This window comes from Lithobates pipiens, unplaced genomic scaffold, assembly GCF_037356315.1.
Source record: "Lithobates pipiens isolate NorthernLeopardFrog02 unplaced genomic scaffold, aLitPip1_a1.2 Scaffold_23, whole genome shotgun sequence".
Taxonomy (NCBI): Eukaryota; Metazoa; Chordata; class Amphibia; order Anura; family Ranidae; genus Lithobates; species Lithobates pipiens.
In genome coordinates, this window is record NW_027507785.1 from 123,901,095 (window position 1) to 123,922,920 (window position 21,826).

General features: G+C 45.1%; 1 protein-coding gene across 4 annotated transcripts in view; it reads right to left on the reverse strand.

Annotated features, from left to right (window-relative positions):
• Positions 1-21,826, reverse strand: part of SUN2 (Sad1 and UNC84 domain containing 2) — a 213,860-nt gene that overhangs the window by 84,372 nt on the left and 107,662 nt on the right. For all 4 annotated transcript variants that reach the window (XM_077452306.1, XM_077452307.1, XM_077452304.1 and 1 more), the window contains exons 10-13: positions 17,821-18,030; positions 16,701-16,778; positions 16,437-16,480; positions 14,114-14,285 (exon numbers count right to left, since the gene is read on the reverse strand). In XM_077452306.1, the coding sequence (XP_077308432.1) occupies positions 14,114-14,285; positions 16,437-16,480; positions 16,701-16,778; positions 17,821-18,030 (504 nt within the window). The remainder of the gene's footprint in view (positions 1-14,113; positions 14,286-16,436; positions 16,481-16,700; positions 16,779-17,820; positions 18,031-21,826) is intronic.

Consider the following 21,826-nt stretch of genomic DNA (forward strand, 5'->3'; position numbering starts at 1 on the left):
AATGGCGCCAAACGTCGCTACTTAAAAATCCCCATAGGCGACGCTTACATTTTTTTTTACTGGTTATATGTTTTGAGTTATAGAGGAGGTCTAGGGCTAGAATTATTGCTCTCGCTCTAACGTTCGCAGCGATACCTCACATGTGTGGTTTGAACACCGTTTTCATATGTGGGCGGGACTTACGTATGTGTTCGCTTCTGCATGCGAGCACATGGGGACAGGGGCGCTTTAAAAAAAAATACATTTTTTTTATTGTTGACTATGGCTGGGTATTGCAGGGTATCTCCGAGTATGGCTGGGTAACTCCAGGTACGGCAATTTATGGCAGGGTATTGCAGAGTATTGGCTGGAATTGTACTGCAGAGTATTGGCAGGTGTTGCAGAGTATTGGCTGGTATTGCAGAGTATTTGCGGGTGTTGCAGAGTATTGGGGGGTATTACAGAGTATTTGCGGGTACTGCAGAGTATTGGCGGGTACTGCAGAGTATTTGCTGGTACTGCAGAGTAATGGCAGGGAATTGAGGGGTTAAATTTCCCTGAGCAGCAATGTGGGCACTGCAGATGCAGCCCACAGCGCTGCTGACACTGATCTCTTCCCCCTCCGCTGTACCGATCGGTACAGAGAGGGGGAGGGGGGAACCGGCGTCATAACATGACGCCGGTTTGTTTACAAGTGTTCACTCCGTCATTTGACGGATCGATCACGTGGTAAACGGGCGCGATGAGCGGCTGTTTACCGTGATGCGCCGGGTCCTGTGGACCCGGTGTTCTGCCATATAGTGTCCGGCCATGATATAGCGTCCGCCCCGTACTGCGCATGCGCAGTACGGAGCAGACGAAGCTTCGGAAAATCTCTGAAGCTGAACGGTGCCTGCGCCGTGAGTGGAGGTGGTAGCCCCCCCATCCAAGCGGACATAGGGTTGTGAATATTAGAGGGCCCTTCGCGGGCGAGCTTCGCTCGCCACGCTTCGGGCTCGGCCTCGCTGCACTCTGCTCTTTTATATTCCTACTCTATGTCCACTTGGATAGTGAGGATAGAACCTGGACTCACGGCGCAGGCGCCGTTCATCCTCTGCAATTTTCGGAATCTGTGTTGCTGTGTACTGCGCATGCGCAGTAAACAGCGGACACTATCGGATGGGGGACCTTATATTATAGGACACCGGCGCTCACGGATGCTCTCGAGTGCGCGCCCCAACAACCGCCCTGTAGCCATCATTCGGCTATGGGCCGGTTGTTAAGTGGTTAATGAGCTGGGGGATTCTGTGGAAGGTTTGCCAGACGTTCTTCAAACGGTTGAGTCTCTTCCCTCTACTCAATTATTTTCTGATGTGTGGTCTGTCTACAGGATTTTATTTATTTGACTATTGAATCCAAACCTCAGATTGAGGACCCTGTAGATAGTAATACTAAAATTAAATTAACATAAGATATTAACCTCATCACTTCACAGGGGAAGGACCTAAACCTTTTTTTGGAAACTTGTGGAGATGGATCTCATCCGTTTAGCCCATCATAATTTAGGGGGTTCAGTGACAGACAATCTCACTAGCTCTGAAAGAGCTGTACTTAAGAGTCTAAGTGATGACATGAACACCACTATCTGGAATGCGGATAAGGGTGGCACAGTGGTTGTCCTCAGCTCAGATGTCTATAAAAAAAAAGCTTTGAGGCAACTGACTGACACTAGCACCTACCTTAAACTTAGGGGGAACCCCACCCAATAATTCAGGAGTGAACTATTCCTTCTTTTTAGATAGGGCTGTCCTTTCAGGCATATTTACCCAGAAAGAAAGGGATATGTTCATTTCTGACTGCCCGATCACACCAGTGTTCCATCACCTCCCAAAGATCCATAAGGGGTTAGATCCCCTTTTTGGTATACCAATTGTTGCAGGTATTGGATCACTGAGCGAACGCTTGAGCCAGTGGGTAGATGATCAATTACAACCTCTGGTTAGTACCGGGATTTCTCAAAGACACCACACTCCTTTTGATAAAATTGATCTACTCATCCATCCCACATTCCCTGGGAATACAAGCGGCTTCATTCTTTCTCAAAAGATCAGGTCGGTTTTCCCTTTTGCTACAGGAGTTTGGTGAATTTTATCTACAGACGTGCGGTGCCTCGATGGCAGCCGAATTTTCTCCAACATTGGTCAATCTGTACACGGGAGGATGGTGAGAGGGATCGTATTTTTGGATCAAATAGCCCCCACTGCAAAGATACAATATTTTATTGTCAACTCATAGGCCGCGTACACACGGGCGGATTGTATGGCCTACTTAGTCCGTCATACAATCCGACGGACAGTCCGTCCTACTTTCGAATGAACGGACTTGACCACACACGGATGCACAAACAGTCCGTCGAAAGCTTGCGCGATGACGTGTACAGCACGTACGACGGGACTAGAAATAGGACGTCGAATACACAGCAATGCAACCTTCCGCCGTGCAAATCCTTTCTGAGCATGCGCCATTCTTAGTCCGTCGAACCAGCCTACTCACGAGCGGATTGTCCGCTGAAACCAAAGTATGACGGACAGTAAATTCCGAAATACTTAGTACGCCAGACTGCACGCTGAAAAAGTCCGCTGAAGCCCACACACGAGCGGACTGTCCGCTGAAATGTGTTTCGACGGACTAAGTTGGCCATACAGTCCGCCCGTGTGTACGCGGCTATAGACTATTTGTTGTCGCTGACTAGCAATTCAACGTGGAAACTATTTAAATAAAAATGTTTAGAAAACCCACTCCGGGCAATGCTTTATTGAGAGCCGATTCAGGCCACCCAAAACATACAATAAGAGGGATCGCGATCGCCCAATTTCTCAGGTTAAGACGTATCTGTATCAAGGATTCTGCTTTTATAAAGGAATCAGGGGACATGGCAACTAGATTTGAGGACCAGGGTTACTCCAAATCTATGATTTTCAGAGCCTTTAGGATTGTTGAAAACACCCCACGTTCTCAGCTAATCTCAGACAGGGGCTGTTTTAGAGCGGTCAATAGAAAAAAAAAGAAAAAGGAGTTCTCTTCTAATGCCGGTGCCCCCTCTGTATTCTCAACACCCTTCAGTGTGGAATTTTATCAAATCAAGAACATCATTAACAGGTACATTCCTGTACTGTTTAACGATCCCATATATGCTCGAATCCTGACAAGCGGCATTAAAACAGTATCTTGCAGAGCTCTAACACTAGGAAGATACCTATCGCCCAGTCTTTACACCAGCACTAGTCCTGGAACCCACTGGTTACAGTTTAAAGGCACCTTCGGATGTGGTAGCAGAACATGCACCTATTGCCCCTTCATTAAACGGGGCGATACTGTCCTGCTGCGACTGGTAAAGTATTAAAAATGTCTTCATTCATCAACTGTAACACCAAATTCCTAGTTTATGTCATCGCTTGCAGTTTATGCAATATACAATATGTAGGATGGACTACCCGGCGGTTGAGAGACCGTCCTTATGATCATCTGTATGACATTGATAGAAATCATTCTACCAATGTCGCCAGACATTGGATTGATGTACATCACAAGGATACTTCAGGTTTGGGTGTACAGGGCATAGAGAGAATTACCACACCAATTAGACGGGTCGATAGATTCAGAACACTCTGCAAATGAGAAGGGTTTTGGATATTTCACTTAAATACTAGAAAGCCGATGGGGTTAAATTTTGAATGGGATGTGTTTCACTTTTATGATTGAAAACATCAGCTATAGTACATCATTTTTATATAATGTTTTAGATAATTTCCTCCATTCAATATTTTACTTGTGCTAGACATTTCCATCTGGATATTCCACTTAAATACTAGAAAGCTGATGGAGTCAAATTTTGAATGGGACGTGTTCTATGTTTACGATTGAAACAAACTATAGTATATGATTTTCACATAATCCTTTCCATTCACTATTTCACTTGTTTCAGACATTTTAATTTTCTGGCATATTTTAGCCGTTTGCCCCCTCATTCCCATAAATTTTGTTTCATTTTACCTTGTATAAACAGTTCCTTTTCTCCCTCACATAGTTAGGTACCATATAGTCATTTCACTTCACTTTGTTCTATTGTTATAACACACTAGGACTATATTAGCAATAACATCTTAAAGTGACATTGAATATTTTAATTTTTTTTTTTTTAAATCAACCAGGTTTATTGCGATTTACAGTGCATACATGTTACAGGTTACAGTTACAAAAATGCTACAGATCGTACAGCTCCTCAAATAACAATTGTATAACCATCTCAAATCTTCAATGTCACATCACGTTTTATGCATGAAATAAATAAAGCAAAAAGGTACCTTGTGTCAGTGTTTTGGGTTACTTCACTACCTAGGGGGCGGAGGATCTACTTTACATTACTATGTATTGTGCATAAACCGGCTATAAACAAGTGCTAGACTCCTGCAGCCACCTGTCCCAGATTTTGTAGTATTTCTCAGGACATCCCCTATTGGTGTATATAAATTTTTTGTAGGGGAGGGTGTTGTTTATTTCTACTTTCGATTCTGCTATGCTCGGGGGATAAGTCCTCATCCATTTCCGAGCCATTGTCTTTCGTGCTGTGAATAACGACTCGTGTAGAAATGTCTTCATGTACCTGTCCGTCGAGCCTGGCAAGAGTCCTAAAAGGCACATTTTTGGGTCCAGCGTGGCTGGAGAGCCCATTTCGTCATGGAGGAATCTTACAATCTGTGTCCATAGTCCCTGTACTTTGGGGCATGACCACAGTAAGTGAATGAATGTACCTGTCTCCCTTCCACACATTTGGCACAAGGTGGACTGGGAGCCTCTGTACCTGGCAACCCTGAGGGGGGTAAGGTACGCTTGATGGAGTATGTAAAATTTGAGTCAGCCTGTCCGACAGTTTTGGGGAAACTGTCTTACAGAATTCCAGAGCTTCCTCCCATTCCCTGTCCTCGATAGGTCCCACCGCCCTTTCCCAGCGAGGTTTAAGTCCATAAGCTATTTTAGTTGCTACTGGGGTGGAAAGTAGATTGTAGAAGGCTGAAATTAGTTTTTGAGGATCAGTGTTTTTGATGATTGCCATAGCAAAATTTGAAGCGGGCTTAGGGGGGGACAATGGGAATTGAGTGCGGATTGCATGCTTGACTTGCAGATATCTAAAGAACATATGATTGGGAAGATTGTACTCCTCTTGGAGTGTGTGGAAGGTTTTTAGAGTCCCATTGGTAAGTAAATGATGGAGATAGAAGATTCCATAGGTGGACCAGCAATCTACATCAGGAATTTGCAAGAATTTAGGTAGGACCTTGTTGTGCCATAATGGGGTGAAGTCGTTATATTGGGGAATCTCTAGTTTAGCGGAGGCAATGTCCCATATGCGTCCTCAAATCAGTATTTCCGGTGTTTATTGTTATCGCATAAAGAGGGTCTTTAGTGCATCTGGCCCACTTGGGGCACATCAGCTGGAGGAACCGCTCCCTGTCTGTCTTGTCAATGTGGTATAGTTGTGATAATTGGGACGAAATATAGTATAGGTTGAAATCTGGTAGTGCCATACCTCCCAGGTCAGGTGGGTTTTTTAGCGTCTGCCATGCCAGTTTGTGTCTGTTAGGACCCCATACGAAAGATTTGAGGAGGGCTTCTAGAGTCTTGAAGTATTTCAAAGGTAAGTATGTTGGGGAGTGCCACATAACATATAATACTTTGGGGAGTAGAACCATTTTAATTAAGTTTATTCTGCCCCATACCCCCAGTGGCAAGCGAGCCCAGGTCCGCAGCTTAGTTTTTACATAGGACGTGAGGGGTTCAATATTGAGATGTACAAAGTCTGTCGACATTCTGGATACATGGATCCCAAGATATTTGATGGTACTAACTCTCTGAAGTGGCAGACTGGCCTGTGACTCGGTTGGTGGAAAACTGTCTATTGGTAATATTTGCGATTTTTCCCAGTTAATTTTTAAACCAGAGAAGGTCCCAAATTGTTCGATTGTATGTAGTGCCACCCGCAAGGAGGAACCCGGATCTGCGTACATACTAATTTTTTCAATCAGATTACCTGAGCATAGTCCCTTGATTTCTGTATTATTCCGGATGGATATGGCTAGCGGCTCAGCAGCCAGGGCGTATAACAACGGCGAGAGAGGGCAGCCTTGCCTTGTGCCCCTGGTGAGGTCAAACTGCTCGGAGGGCCATCCGTTCGCCATTACCCTGGCTGTGGGCGACTGATACATCAGTTGTACCCATTTGATGAATTTAGGGCCGAAGCCATACCCCTCCAGGCATTTCCACAAGTACTCCCATTCCACCGAGTCAAAGGCTTTCGCCGTGTCTAAAGTCACCACCACCCTAGATCCTGCCTCCATGTGTGTAGCCTGTAGGTTGATGAATAATTTGCGTAGGTTAAAGGATGTGTTGCGACCCGGCATGAATCCCGCCTGGTCGACATGTATTAAGGACAGGATAACTTTGTTCAATCTCAGGGATAGTACCTTGGCGAGAACTTTTATGTCTACCTGGAGTAGGGAGATTGGACGATATGATTCCGGATATCCCGGGTCTTTCCCTGGTTTGGGAATGAGTACTATTACTGCCTCTCTCATGGATGGTGGTAAGGAAAAGGTTTCAAACAGGTGGTTGTATAGCGTGAGCAGTTTTGGGGTAAGAAGTTCACTGTACTAAGAATAAAACTCGATTGGGAGACCGTCTGAACCAGGGGATTTGGATCTGGCAAAACTGGCTATAGCCGTGGCTATTTCGTCTGTAGTGAGGGGTGCCTCAAGAAGGTCAAGCTGGTCTGTTGTCAGTTGAGGGAGGGTAATGCTACGTAAGAAGGCCGTTCTCTGGTCCGTTGGGTCTGTAGTCATTGTCTTGTATAAATCTGCAAAGAAGTCTCTAAATCTAGCAGTTACTCTTTGAGGATCTGTTATCTGATGGCCCTCTGGTCCATGTAGCGTGATGACCACTGGGGGTCTATCCTCACTATGTACCAGGTAAGCCAACAGCTTGCCTGCCTTTTCTCCATGCTCAAAGAATTTCTGCTTCGTGAAAAACAGTTTTTGTCTGGCCTTTGTAAACTGAAGTTGAGTTGCCACTCTGGATTGCAGCTTGAGTCGAGCTGCTATCTCTGGGGTAGGATTAATGGCATACTCCCGTTCCGTGGAGCTTAGTTCTGCTAGCGCCCTGTCAAAGATATCTGCGGATTTTGTCTTAATTACATTTATGCGGGAGGTAAGGCTCGCGCGAGCGTATAGTTTGAATGAGTCCCAAATCGCCGCAATAGAGGCAGTTTGGTCGTTGTCCGCAAAGTATTGTTGCCATAGGTTCGGGAGCTCGTCATCATCCGGTAACAGGGACAACCAAAATGGGTTTAGTCGCCAGGGCTTATGGTGTTTACCCACGGGGATGCTCAGTGAGGTCCAGTAAGGGCTGTGGTCAGATAGTAGTCTTGGGCAAAAGGCTGTTTCTAATATTCGTGGCGTTAGGGTGCTGGATACAAGAATAAAGTCAATGCGGGACATGGAGTTGTGGGAAGGTGAGAAGCAGGAATAGGCTTTTGTGAGGGGAAATTTGTAGCGCCAAGTGTCTATTAAGTGGACAGTGGAGATCAGTTTTGAAAATTTTGTCTCCCTGTTAGCCGCGTCCATCCCCTGTGTAGTCTGGAGTCTATCTAATGCCCGCCGCAGGGTGGTATTGAAGTCTCCCATCCAGATCACTGGTATTGTGGGATGTCGGGTCATAAGTCCCTCGATGATCACAGTCATACTGAATGGTGGAGGTATGTAAAAGGCCATGAGGAGAAATTGCTCACCATATAATTTGGCATGAAGAAATACATATCGGCCCTGAGGGTCAGTAATTACTTCACATAACTCAAAGTGCACAGATTTAGCAATTAATATTGAGACACCTCTGGCGTGGGTAGTGTGCGTGGAATGGTATGCCCACCCCACCCACGGGCGTCGGAGGGCCATCTGCAGCCTCCCTTCTATATGGGTCTCCACCAATGCCACCACATCCGCCCTCTGCTGCTTTAGGAATGAAAGGGCTGCCGAGCGTTTAACCTTCTCACGCAGGCCCCTCACATTCCATGTCAGGAATTTTATAGTTGTCATAGCATGTCTTGTGAAAAATAACACCACGGATCATCTAGTAAAGCAGTATGGAGTATCCAGAACTTGAGAAACATCAGACACTGGCATAGATCGTACCATACATGTGATAACCATTGAGGAGACATACCTATGGTCGTGGTCCCCTTCTGCGATAATACATGTGCACTGAGACATTGAGAAAATAACAATATAACGTTCCCTTCCCCCCCTCCCCATCCTACACCTACCCCCACATGTGTGGGCCTCATCCCCCGACAGTTGTAAACTAACTGTCCTTCCATAACTTCGGTGGTGGTGAACTCCAGGGTTCAGTGAGGCTGAACCTCGCTGCATCTTATGGACTAATGGGAAATATATTATATAGTAGGGTCGAAGCACATGCTTCGCCACATCAAGCACCCCCACAGCACCTGAACATTTTCCCATAGGCATTTCCTGAGGCACCATATGCACATTCAAACATTGTAAAATCAACTGTTGAACAACCCTCACCCCCCTCCCCGCCTTACACCCACCCCAACTTGTGTAGGCATTATCCCTTAACAACTCCGAACTGTCAGCTGGGAAAAACATTAACTGCACATCTAGAACGAAGATGAGGAACAGTTTTAGTTGCTGGATCAAACAGTGGTCCCGGGCCCACCATCGTAAAGGAGGATGAAAATGGGGCCAAATTGCGTGCCCCTGCAGGTTGGTATAAAAAACAGGCAGCAAAGCCCAGATCCAACGTCCATCCACAAAGTCATGGTTCCCAGTGGCTAGTGGGGCATAAATTCGCTGCACTATGCATGCGGCTTGTAAGACCAACACACCCCCGAAGCTCCGTGCGGCGGATACGATCAGGGGTATAGGAAAAAAAAAAAAAAGACTCCCATGAGGGGAGCAATGAAATTTAGCAAGTCCACTCTAAACATCCAAAAGAAAAAAGGGAAACAATTTGGAAATGTGGCCAGGGTAATTAGGAGGGCCGAGTGCCGGCGGAAACATAAAACAAGGTGATCTCACCATTCCATTCACTGAATGTGTCGTCGGTCTCTCCCGTCGTGCGCAGGCCCACGTTCCAGCCACGAGATGACTTCACGAGGGTCCTCAAAGAACGACACTCGGCCATCATGTTCCACTCTCAGGCGTGCAGGGAAGAGCATGGAATACTTCAGGTGACGGTCACGTAGCCTGCGTTTGGCTTCCATGAAGCTCTGACGTCGCTTCTGTATTTTGGCTGAGAAGTCAGGAAATATTGCCACCTTTACGTTTCCCACTGGGATGTTACCTCTCTCTCTCGCAAGTCTCAACGCGGCATCTCGATCCTTGTAGTTTAAAAGCTTTGCAACAAGTGTGCGGGGGGGAGCCCCCTGAGGAGGGGGTTTAGCGGGCATTCTATGCGCCCTCTCCACCACCAGCACAGGGGAGAAGGCCTCCCGACCGTAGGTGGCTACCAGCAGCTGTTCCAGGAACAATGTTGGGTCTTTGGGAGACCGATGAAGCGGAGATTACACCTCCTCAGGCGATTTTCCATGTCGTCTTGCTTGGCAAGCAACTGGTTAATCTGTCTTTGCATGTGTTCAGATCCGGCCTGCAGTGGTGGGAGGACATCTTCAACTGTGCTAATGCGGGTTTCCGCCTCTGTGACCCGGTCGCGGATTTTCTGAAAATCTTGTCTAATCAAGGACACATCCATCTTAACCCCCTCAATCTGGGCGGTGAGGGACGTCCCGCAGAGTGTGATCGCTTCCAGAAGTTTATCCGTGTCTCCCTGCTCTCGCCCCCCTCCCGTCCGCCCAGCATCGCCATCCTCCTCCGGCTCCTCTCCTTCATTCCGGCGGTACTGCGCAAGCTTTGCCGCGGATGATTTTAGGCTCTTCGGGGGGGACATGATATCAGGTTCGGTGATGGTGTGGGCACGTCAAGACAGGCCAGAGAGAATGGACAGAGGGCAGCAGAGACAGGGCCCAGAGCCTACCTGAGGGTCAGGTGCACCAAGATGGTGGCGGGTCTCTGTGTACAGGCCGCGGCCCTGCCCGAGAGCAGAATTAGGTCCACAGGGTCACCCCTTCACTCTGTGGGTGGATGGCCAGTAATGCAGGGTGTCCAGGCAGGAGATAGGGACGCCGGTCCGCACAGGGCCCAGTGCTGGTTCCGAGGACGGGTGTTCCAAGATGGCCGTGGCTAGGTCGAAGCCAGGAGCTCGCCTGGGCGCTGCCTCTGCGTAGAGCCCGTTCAACAGGGCCACCCCTCTAGTCTCCGGGCGGATGGTCAGCAGCGCCGAGGGGTCAGGCAGGGCGGGAGAGTGTCAGTCCGCTCAGGGCTCAGCGCTGGTCCCGGGGATGGGTGTACCAAGATGGCCGCGGCCTCCGTGTGTAGGCCGAAGCCGGGGACTCGCCTGAGCTCTGCCGCCGCCCGCAGGAGAACGCCGCTCCGATCGGATCACCGGAGGGCCAAAGGATGAGTGGGGTGTATGGAGGGGTCCCAGAAAGGCTGCCCGTTCGGATGGGGGGATCGTTAGAGTGCAGGATCACTAGAAATCCTAGTATGTAGGTCCTACCCCATGCTCAGCTGAATATTTTAATTTTACAAAAAAACTAAACATCTGGAGTTATATAGACACAGATTATGGGGGCCTTACGTGACATGTGGCCAATTAGGTTGTTGTAAATAATAATAATAATAATATAAAACAGTTATGTTCCTGACCTGCCTTTTCTATCATGTAAGGGTTCCCATATACATGTGTATATACATCCGTATGTGTGTCGATTATCGCCCTATTTCATGGGTAAAGCATTTTGCTTTGTTTTCATCTTGAATATCGCACATCGATATTTAGCCACATACACAGAATGATATGTATACACACATTTTTAGACTCTAAGGCATTTTTTTATATTATATATTTTGTTTTTTACATTTATCGATGTTTATACCTCACTTAATGGTTTTATTGGGTATTTGGCAGACACATGAATATTGTAGGTTATGTATTTGATTTAGAAATATATTACATGTATGGAGTGCCAAGGAGAGTGATCTGTTGCAGCCCACTAATCTAACCCTGAATTTATAAGGTCACTCCAATAAATGTTTATTATTTAGTTCCCTTTTCTTTCATGAGTTGAAATTATTTAAAATATTGGTTGCCTTGATTACTCCTCTCCCACATGTGTTAGGCCCCTTTCACACGAGGCGGACTCCGCTTCCACGGATTCCACCTCTGGATCTCTCCGTTGATCTCCGCTGAGCTGGTGGATGACAGGTCCCTCTCTGCTCACTGAGCAGGGAGGGGCTTGCCCAGCCCCGCTGGTCTCTATGGAGAGATGGGATGAAAACGCACAGCATGTCCGTTTTCATCAGATCTCACCCGATCCGATAACGATGGATCCGGACGTAGGGCCATCTGTCTGCTTTTGGTGGATTGGACCGGGTCGGATGTCAGCGGGCATGTCTCCGCTGACATCCGTCGTTCCATAGACCAGCAGGGAGCGCCCGTTCAGGTCCGCCGTCAAAACTGACAGGCGGACTTGAACGGTCCGTCAGTGTGAAAGGGGCCTTAAAGGTTTTTGCAGGACCACAGCTGATCGCTATCTGGATTAAATACAATTAGTCAGGTGACCACCATATATCATTTTGTTGTGTATAAAAGACTGATTGTGATCGGTACTCCTATAGCTATGATTAAGCGCCATTAACGGTGCGAAACGCATCAGCTATCATCTGGACCTGTGTCTCCGATTGATGTATGGATTAAGCTTTATTTAATAAAGGCATTATTTTGGAGTGTGGCCATCCTTTTTGCCATTTTCTGCCATTTGACTTTGCTGAGCCGGCACCCTTCATCTCCTACACACTAGGACAGTGTGAACACAAGCAATATCCCCTGGAGCGGTAAATACCTTGATTTAATCCATGTCCTTTGTCTGCTTGTGTTCAGCAAACTATTTGCGGGCTTTCTTGTGCATCATTTTTGGAAGAGGCTTCCTTCTGGGACGACAGCCATGCAGACTAATTTGATTCAGTGTATGGAGTATGGTCTGAGCACTAACAGGCTGACTCCCCACCCCTTTAACCTCTGCAGCAACGCTGGCAGCAGTCATACGTCTATTTCCCAAAGACAACCTCTGGATATGATGCTGAGCACGTGCACTCAATCTCTTTGGTCAACCATGGCGAGGCCTGTTCTGAGTGGAACCTGTCCTGTTAAACCGCTGTATGATCTTGGCTACTAGGCTGCAGCTCAGTTTCAGGGTCTTGGCAATCTTCCTATAGCCTAGGGCATCTTTATGTAGAGCAACAATTCTTTTTTTCAGATCCTCAGAGAGTTCTTTGCCATGGGGTGCACCATGTTGAACTTCCAGTGACCAGTATGAAAGAGTGAGAATAACACCAAATTTAACACACCTGTTCACCATTCACACCCGAGACCTTGTAACATGAACTAGTCACATGACACCAGGGAGGGAAAATAGCTAATTGGGTCCAATTTGGACATTTTCACTTAGGAGTGTACTCACTTTTGTTGCCAGCGGTTTAGACATTAATGGCTGTGTGTTGAGTTATTTTGAGGGGACAGCAATTTTATACTGTTATACAAGCTGTACACTCACTACATTGTAGCAAAGTGTTATTTCTTCAGTGTTATCAGGGCTGTCTTAATGAGTGGGTACACCTGGGCACTGCCCAGGGGCCCCAGCTGCATGGGGGACCCCTGCACTTTCCCTAAAATAGTTGGTCTTTGAGCCCACGCTGCCCCAAAATTAGGGGCCCCATAATGGCACTGAGAGTGATGGATACACAGGGGAGGCAGGCTGGCAGCGATCTGCCGTGCAGAACGATACATATTGCACAGCCAACAGGGAGGGAAGGGCCAGAGCGCACTAATGCTTTGACCCCGCTTGAATGCTCGGGACTCGAAGGCTGCGGGGTAGGAGCTGGAATGAGAGCTGCTGAAGCGGCAGCACTGAGAGCCCATCTGAGAAGTAGCATCGTGGATGGTGTCATGGTGAGCCAAGCTGTCCAGTACTGTTTGCACAGAAGGGCTCCCTCCTCTGCCTCCTCCTTCTGCCTGCTTGATTGGTATAGGCGAGTCCAGTGCTGGAGGTGGGCACATAGCCAAAAATTCACATGCACTGTATCACCACTGTAATGGATGGTATTAATTGTGCTGGGGGATATATCAAGTGTGTATGGGGGAAAAGAATGCTGAGGGGGGATCTGGGTGTATAGGGGGTAGCAATGCTTGGGGTAGCTATAGTGCTAGACGTATCAGGGATGTAGAGAGGCCACAGTATAAGGGGTATAAGGGATGTAGTGGCATCACAATACAAGGGGTATCTTATGGTATATAGTAACAGTGCTAGGGGAAATATCTAGGGTGTAGAAGGGTCAGAGTGCTGGGTGAATATCTAGGGTGTAGAGGAGTCAGAGTGCTGGGGGATATCTGGGGTGTAGAGGGGTCACAGTGATGGGGGGATATCTGGGGTGTAGAGGGGTCAAGTGCTGGGGGGATATCTGGGGTGTAGAGGGGTCAAGTGCTGGGGGGATATCTGGGGTGTAGAGGGGTCAGAGTGCCGGGAGGGGGGGGGGGTATCTGGGGTGTAGAGGGGTCAGAGTGCTGTTCCTTTGCTGTACAGAATGATTGTTCATGTAGTTAATACGGAGCTCCACCCAAAAGGGGTAGCCCCACTTGTCTGCCTCCTACCCACTTGATTTCTGTTTACCTGCGCTGTCTCCATTGTAGGGGCCCCATTACTGCCCAGGAGCCCATGAAGCTATTAAGACGGCACCGAGTGTTGTCACATGGAAAGATAGAATAACGTATTTACAAAAATGTAAAAGGTGTACTCACTTTTGTGAGATACTGTATATTACTATTGATATTTGATATAAAATCTGCAATTACTAATAATCATTGCAATATCTACATACGGGTGGGTCTTAATAAATTTATCCAGTTGGTGTTGTGCTCATGAATTACAACTTAAAAAAACATTGCAAAATGAAAAATGACAATATATCACCTCATCCCTGACTCCTTTTATCTTGCCAGGAATGCCTGCCATTTGCTGGGAAACATCACCCTGGGTCTTTTTAACAGAATCCAACTCTTGCTGAAGATATAGGAGTTTTGTCTCCAGTTTTCCTAAGTCTTGCATGAAAATTTCCCTTTCCTTTTTGCTTTCCTGAGGTGGGCTGCAAAGAAAAGAACAATTAAGTTTGCATCTTAATACCAAGACTAGTAAAAGTGTGCTTGTTTTAACAGGATGAATACTGAAATGAATGTTGGTGCTGTCAAGTGCAAAAATGTACATTGTTGCGGTGTCAATGGGGTGGATTTACTAAAAGTAAACAGATTGTGCACTTATACCCAATCACATGCAAGAAAAAAAAAAAAGCATTTTTGCTTGCACATGATCGGATGATGGAAATCAGTAGCGCTTCCCCTCATTTACTAAGCTCCGGAGCAACTGCATTTGCAGAGTGCACAGTCTATATGTTTTTAGTAAATCCACCCCAATAAGTGCCAAAATACACAAGTGTTAGCAAATAATATAGTGCACATCACTGTGGTACTGGCGAATGCAAAAGGGCAGGTCATTCTGGCTTCAATTGCAAAAAATTGTGCATTGCATTAGAAGTCCAAAAAAGGTGTACCATAGCAGTGTTGTCTAGTGCAGAAGTACATGCTGGTGGGGTATTGGCAACTGTAAATGTGTTGGCAAGTACAAAAGGTCACGCTTAGTGCTATGTCAGCAAGTGTAGAAGTACATATTGGTGCTGTACCTTAAGTGCAAATGTGCATGTAGCTGTGTTGTCAGCTAGTGCAAAAATTCATGGATGTGTGGTGTTGGTGAATGCAAAAGTGCATGCTGCAATGATGGCAAGTGCAGAAAAGCACATCATTGCATGCAGAAGGCACCTAGTTACAACGTTGCCAAGTGCAGAAGAGTGCATTTTGCGTTTGTCAGTAAGTGAAATGCGCAGCAATTTAGAAAGCAATAAGGTGTAGTGGTGGAAGCTCATCAGGTGCGGTGGCGGTAAGTAGAGTCTTGCAGCAGTGGGAAAAGGGATCCTATAAATCTGTGAATTAGGTCAGATGGCTCAATTCACATAAATATTTAGCAAAGCATTTATCTCCAGGATATAGATGAATGCTTTGCTATATGTGCATAGAGCCAGCTGGCTAGGTGCATAGTTCAAAGGCCTCTGAAGCCAGGGGGAGTGCCGACTCATTCCCCTGTACATAGAAGAGAAGGCTGTCACTCCCCATTTCTGGTAAGGGAAATTGTGAGAGACAGAGAGCTGGAATAACGGGCTGTGGTCACAGTATGCGGGCAAGAACTGGTGTTAGGCTGTGGACAGGGCCTAATATCAGACTGCAAGCATTGTGAAGAGGCCTGGTGCCTTCAGTTGACTGCACTGTACCGAAAGTGAGGGGTGATTTTTCCGCCACACACTTCCTATGGATATACACAGGTGAAGGGTATTGTAACAGAATCCTACAGCACCCCTTAAACCTGCTTCCGAAGACACTTCTGACTCTGGCTTCTATAGGGCTGCTGAGAGTTCTAAACCCTGCTGTGCACTCTGCTATGGCCCAGGAGGTGAGGGTGGAGCTTGCTGTCCCCCCCACTTCCTGGGTTTTAATTTTATTTATAGGGATTTTTTTCTACTTTCACATCGCCCGTGACTTATAATTTTACCTTGAGGATGCCCTGGAGAAGAGGAGAAATGCGTTCACGCATTTCCGGTTTGCCACTTCGTTGTTGGTTAGGAAACCGTGGAACGCACGCCGAGGAGCGGAAAAACCGCAAGAGCCCCATTCTTCGTCCTATGCTCGTTTTTATCTGCAATCCCGTAAGTGTTGCTTATGATTGTGCAAATAAATACTTTTATACAGTACCTCACTATGAGCTTTTATTAGTTTTGTCAAGCTGGGTGGGTATCTTAGCTACCCCTGAAACATTTATTTGGAGTTCCCATTAAGGAGTTCCAGAGTCCCATCTTTCTCACACCAGTAACAATCGTGCCCCAGACTGCAAAGCTGAGTGTCCATTTTTTATGGTGAGTGGGGATACGAGAGGGGAGCGTGGCACATGGCACAACATGTTTACGTGAAGCACTTCAGCACCTTCTAAATCATTTTGGGGGCACCGAGTACTTTATAAAAAGACACTGTTTTTGCAACTGTTTTTTGTCATGGGAATGATTTTTAGATTTTCAAACTGTAAGTGCTGTATTATTATTTTGAAAACAAGAGATATGACTATTCTGCAGCACCACTGATGCAAAGAATCTAACCATCCACCATCCACTGACATGTGTGCAACTTTCTTTATTTACCTTTTAACCTCTGCCCTGAGCTGCAACATCTTTTCTTCTACATCCTGTGGAAAGAAATGACAACCTGTTAATATACAAGTGTATACATAACTACAACAGTCCATCTCAAATGGATTCAGTCCAAGCATGACCTGAAAGTATTGCATACTGTGCAGATTTCAGTAATGCCATACCACATCTCCCTGTGTTTTTCCTCATCAGTACATTATCATGCTAAAACATAAAGACACAGTCCCCCCCCCCCCCCCCCCGTGTTCACCTTACCTTAGACATTTGAAGCATTTTTTGAAGAATGTCCTCCAGATGATCTTGCTGCTCCTGTTTCAGTCCTATCAATGCAGTCTAGAACAATGAAACCCACAAGTACAGTGAAATTGCATCATTTAGTCACCATTCTTTGCATGTATAGTACTGTGCAAAAGCTTTAGGCAGGTATGAAGTACTGTAAAGTAAGAATGCTTTCAAAAATATATTTATTAATTGTTTATTTTTATCAATTTCCAAAATACAAACTGAGACAACAGAAGAAAAACCTAAATGAAATCAATATTTTGTGTGGACTATCCTTTGGCCTCAAACTAGCATTTCTACACTAGCACACTTTGTACACTTGCACAAATTCAGGGATTTTGTAGGATAAGAATTAGGTGTATGGTGAACCAATTATACCAAACCGATGTTAATGATCATCAATTTCAGATGTGGGTTGAAGCACAGTCAATAACAGAAACAGCTGGAGGCTTAAACCTGGGTGAGGAACAGCCAAACTCTGCTACTATGTGTCAGCCGCGCAAAAACATTCCTGTTCCATGACAGCTGCTGGTCTCATTCCAGCATTCTGGTTTTGGCTGTGATGCATCGTCCCTATCTGCCTGTCCACCTGAAAGGTGATTGTTGTAGTCTCTGGGTGGAGACTAAGCCTGATTTAAGGCAGCCAAGCCTGCAGTCTCATGCCTGTCTCAGCAAAAAGACACAAGATAGCTATACTACATCAGCAAGGTCTCTCCCAGGTGAAGATTCCAAACCATACTGGGGTTTCAAGATGTGGTGTTTCCAGTATGTCCAGGATTACATGAAGAGACAGAAGCATTTGAGTATCTGTGGTTAGTTCTCCAAGATGTTTGGAACAAACTAGCTGCTGGGTTCCTTAAAAAAACTGTGTGCAAGTGTACTTAGAATTTATGCTGTTTTGAAGAAAAATAGTGGTCACACCAAATATTGATTCGACTTGGATTTCTCTTCTATTATTTACTTTCCATTTTGTTAATTGATAAAAACAAACATTAACACTTTTAATTCTGAAAGCATTGTTAATTTGCAGCATTAAACGTGCATAAAACTTTTGCTCAGTAGTGTAAATCAGTAAATAAAAAATTAATCATACCTTTGTTTTCTCTGTGCCTTCTTGCAGAATCTCTTCTCTTAAAGCTGAATCTCTGGAGCTGGAAAGGCCTTTGAAAATCTGAATAACCTCTTCTCGATTTATTCCAGTGTCTGTGGTGGAGGCCAATTCCATAGTTCTTAACAATTTTCGTTCATCCTCTAGGCCCTGAAACCTTTTTTCTAGAGACTCCATGCGGGACAAGAATTCAGCCTTTTAAAGAAAATAATATGTTTATAAGAAAATTGGAAGTCTATTTTTTTGTTGTGTCTTCAGAAATCCTCATAAAAAGCGTGCTTTGTATAAATTCACCTCAGTGCTCCCCCATAAGAAATGCGCTCACCTCAGAGTGTGACTTCACACTTAAGTTTGGTCAATGCTTTTTAGTCACCCGGACTAACAGATCATGCTTTCCTCCTCATTGCTCTATTGATGTACCTCCATTAGGACTTAATATATGTGAGAAAGAGCTTCAAATAGTGCTTAACGTATTTATCGGCGTAAACACGCACCCCAAGTTTAGGAGGGAATTTAAAAGAAAACATTTTTTTAGGAGGGAAGTTTAAGGAAAAAACTTACATTTAAATGCCCATCAATGCAGCCTTGTCAGTGTCATTTGCAGCCTTGTCAGTCATTTGCAGCTGTGCATTGCAGCCTTGTCAGTCATTTGCAGCCTTGTCAGTTATTTGCAGGCTTGTCAGTGTGTTTGCCATTTTAAAAATGGCGCCGCCGAGATACAGAGTGGATGTCCTGTGTACCTCGGCAGCGCGCTTTTGGCGGCTTTCGGCTATTTTCGGCCGTTCTCGCCTATTTTTGCCCGCACTCGGCGGCTTTCCAAAAGCCGCAGAGAACGGCCGAGTGTGGTCGAAAATAGGCAAGAACGGCTGAAAATACCTGAAAGCCGCCCCAGAGCAGCAGAGAAGGTTAAGAACATATAACACGCACCCAAAATTTTCCCCTGATTTTAACCACTTGCCTACTGGGCACTTAAACCCCCCTCCCGCCCAGACCAATTTTCAGCTTTCGTGCTCTCACACTTTGAATGACAATTACTCAGTCATGTAACATTGTACCCAAATGAAATTTTTGTCCTTTTTTTCCCCACAAATAGAGCTTTCTTTTGGTGGTATTTGATCACCTCTGGGTTTTTTATTTTTTGTGCTATAAATGAAAAAAAGACCAAAAATTAAAAAAAAAAACAGTTTTCTAAAATTTAGCAAATTATAAATTTCCTTCATAAATTTTGGCCACAATTTATACTGCTACATATCTTTGGTAAAAATAACCCAAATTAGTGGATATTATTTGGTCTTTGTGAAAGTTAGAGAGTCTACAAGCTGTGGTGCAAATCATACAAAATTGATCACATCTGACGTACTGGTGGCCTCATTTCTTGCGACCCGAACAAGCCAGGAAAGTACAAATACCCCCCAAATTACCCCTTTTTTGAAAGTAGACATTCCAAGGTAATTAGTAAGAGGAATGGTGAGCTTTTTGATGCTGTCATTTTTCCCCACAATTCTTTGCAAAATGAAGATTTTTATTTATTTTTTTCCCCACAAAATTGTCATTGTAATAGGTTATTTCTCTCACTTGGCATGTGTATACCCCAAATAATGCCCCAAAATATATTCTGCTACTCCTCCTGAGTATTACGATACCACATGTGTGGGACTTTTTCACAGCCTGGCCACATAGAGAGGCCCAACATGCAGGGAGCACCATCACATGTTCTAGGAGCATAAATTACACATCTAACTTGTTGACTACCTATTACACTTTTGAAGGCCCTGGAGCACCAGGACAATGACACGTGACACAGACGTGGCACTGATACGTGGCACTGATGACAGATGCCAGTAATACATGGCACAGATACGTGGCACTGATGACACATGACACTGATGACAGATGGCACTATGTGGCACTGATGACAGATGGCACTAATACGTGGCACTGATGACAGATGGCACTAAGACGTGGCACTGATGACAGATGGCACTAAGACGTGGCACTGACAGATGGCACTAATACGTGGCACTGACAGATGGCACTAGTACGTGGCACTGATGACACGTGACACTGATATGGCACTGATGACAGGTGGCAGTGGGGACAGATGGCAGTGGGGACAGATGGCAGTGGGGACAGATGGGCACTTTATTTCGTTTTTTTGTTTTTATTTTTTACAATAACCGCTGCAGCGGTTTATCTCTCCCTCCTCACACGCTGTCTGTGTGAGGAGGGGAGCCGGCGATGAGAGATGATCTCATATTTACATATGAGATCACCTCTCATTGGACACGCTGATTGCGCTGTAATTGGCCGTTTACAGCGATCTGTGATTGGCTGTGTCCGAGGGACACGGGCAGCTCAGAACTTCCCCGATGCGCGCCCACGATGGCGCACAGAGGGCAAGTAAACAGGAGGATGTCCAGGGACGCCCTCCCGGCAGTTAGGGTCCGTGCTGTAGCCGTCTTTTGGCTATAGCGCGGGCGCGAAATGGTTAAGGGGAAAAAAGTGCGTGTTATATGCCGATAAATACGGAATATTGTTTTATTCAATTTATTAAAAAATGTGCATAGAACTCACATTTAAAAGGTGCTCTAGTGCACCAACTGTATACAGTGTATGCCATAAAACTACGATGCATAGGCGTCTTGCCAAACAAATCTGCCCCTCTTATTTGGCAAAAAGAAGCTGCAGCATCATGGTTTTATATGACATATGCTGTTGACAGTTGGTGCACTGGAACACCTTTTAAAATGTGAGTGTTATACACATTTTGTTAATAAATTGAATATAGTTTAAAACGATATAAGCACTATTTGAAGCTCTTTCTCTCTCATATATTGAGTCATAATGGAGGTACATCAATGGAGCAACGAGGAGGAAAGCATGATCTGTTAGTCCGGGGTGACTAAGAAGCTTTGACCAAAACTTAAATGTGAGGTCACACTCTGAGGTGAGCGCATTTCTTATGGGGGAGCAATGAGGTGAACTGATACAAAGCACGTTTTTGTGAGGATTTGTGAAGACTTAACAAGTTAAAACTTTTTTCTGATATTACTCATTAATCACTTAAGGACAGAGCCTCATTTTGAGATTTGGTGTTTACTGGTTAGAAACAGTTTTTTTTCGCTAGAAAATTACTTAGAAAAAAATATATATATAATGTTTGGGGGTTCTAACACCCTAAAGAATAAAATGGCGATCTTTGCAATCCTTTGTCACACCCTATTTGCGCAGCGGTCTTACAAACGCACTTTTTTTTGGGAAAGAATACGACAACAGTAAAGTTGGCCCATTTTTTTTTATATTGTAAAAGATGATGTAACACCGAGTAAATTGATATCCAATATGTCTCTACTATTCTGCTGAGGTTCAAAAGCAAAGTGCTCAATTTAAAGATGTCAAAAGGTGACTTCGTGATATTCAAGTTCAATATGCCATACTTTATCCTGCCAAATTAAGGATTATAGCTAGAGGAGAAACTTTTTTTTTTGATAAGTCTAAGGCAGCGGCATCTTGGCTTGACAAAAATTAGCAATATATTTCATCGCTTGTTGGCAGCGCTGATGTTGTGCAAGGAAACTGAACTTTTTATGAATAAATTCAAAGGATAGTGATTAAAAAAAATATGATGAAAAACTAAAAATGTGTTAAAAATGCGATAGAAGGTGAAGAAATGTGACAGGGATTTGGAAAAGAACTTTTCTCTGTACTATATGGGGGAGGGGACAGGGAGAAACATGTTTTGTTTTTTGTTCTCTAACCTTTACTCTTTTTTTTCTCTTCCTTGTTCCCATTGTCCCCAACCCTGCCCCTTCCTTTCCTTGTCATTTCCTTGTCCCCTCCTAAATTATTATTTTTTTCTTCCTTCCCTTACCCCTCCCCTTTTATATATAATTTTTTTTATATAGGCGGGAGCCCCTGCTTTTGCTTTTGTACTAGCAATAGTACAAGAACTGTGTATTTTTTTCCTTCTCCCCTGTATACACCTTCCTGC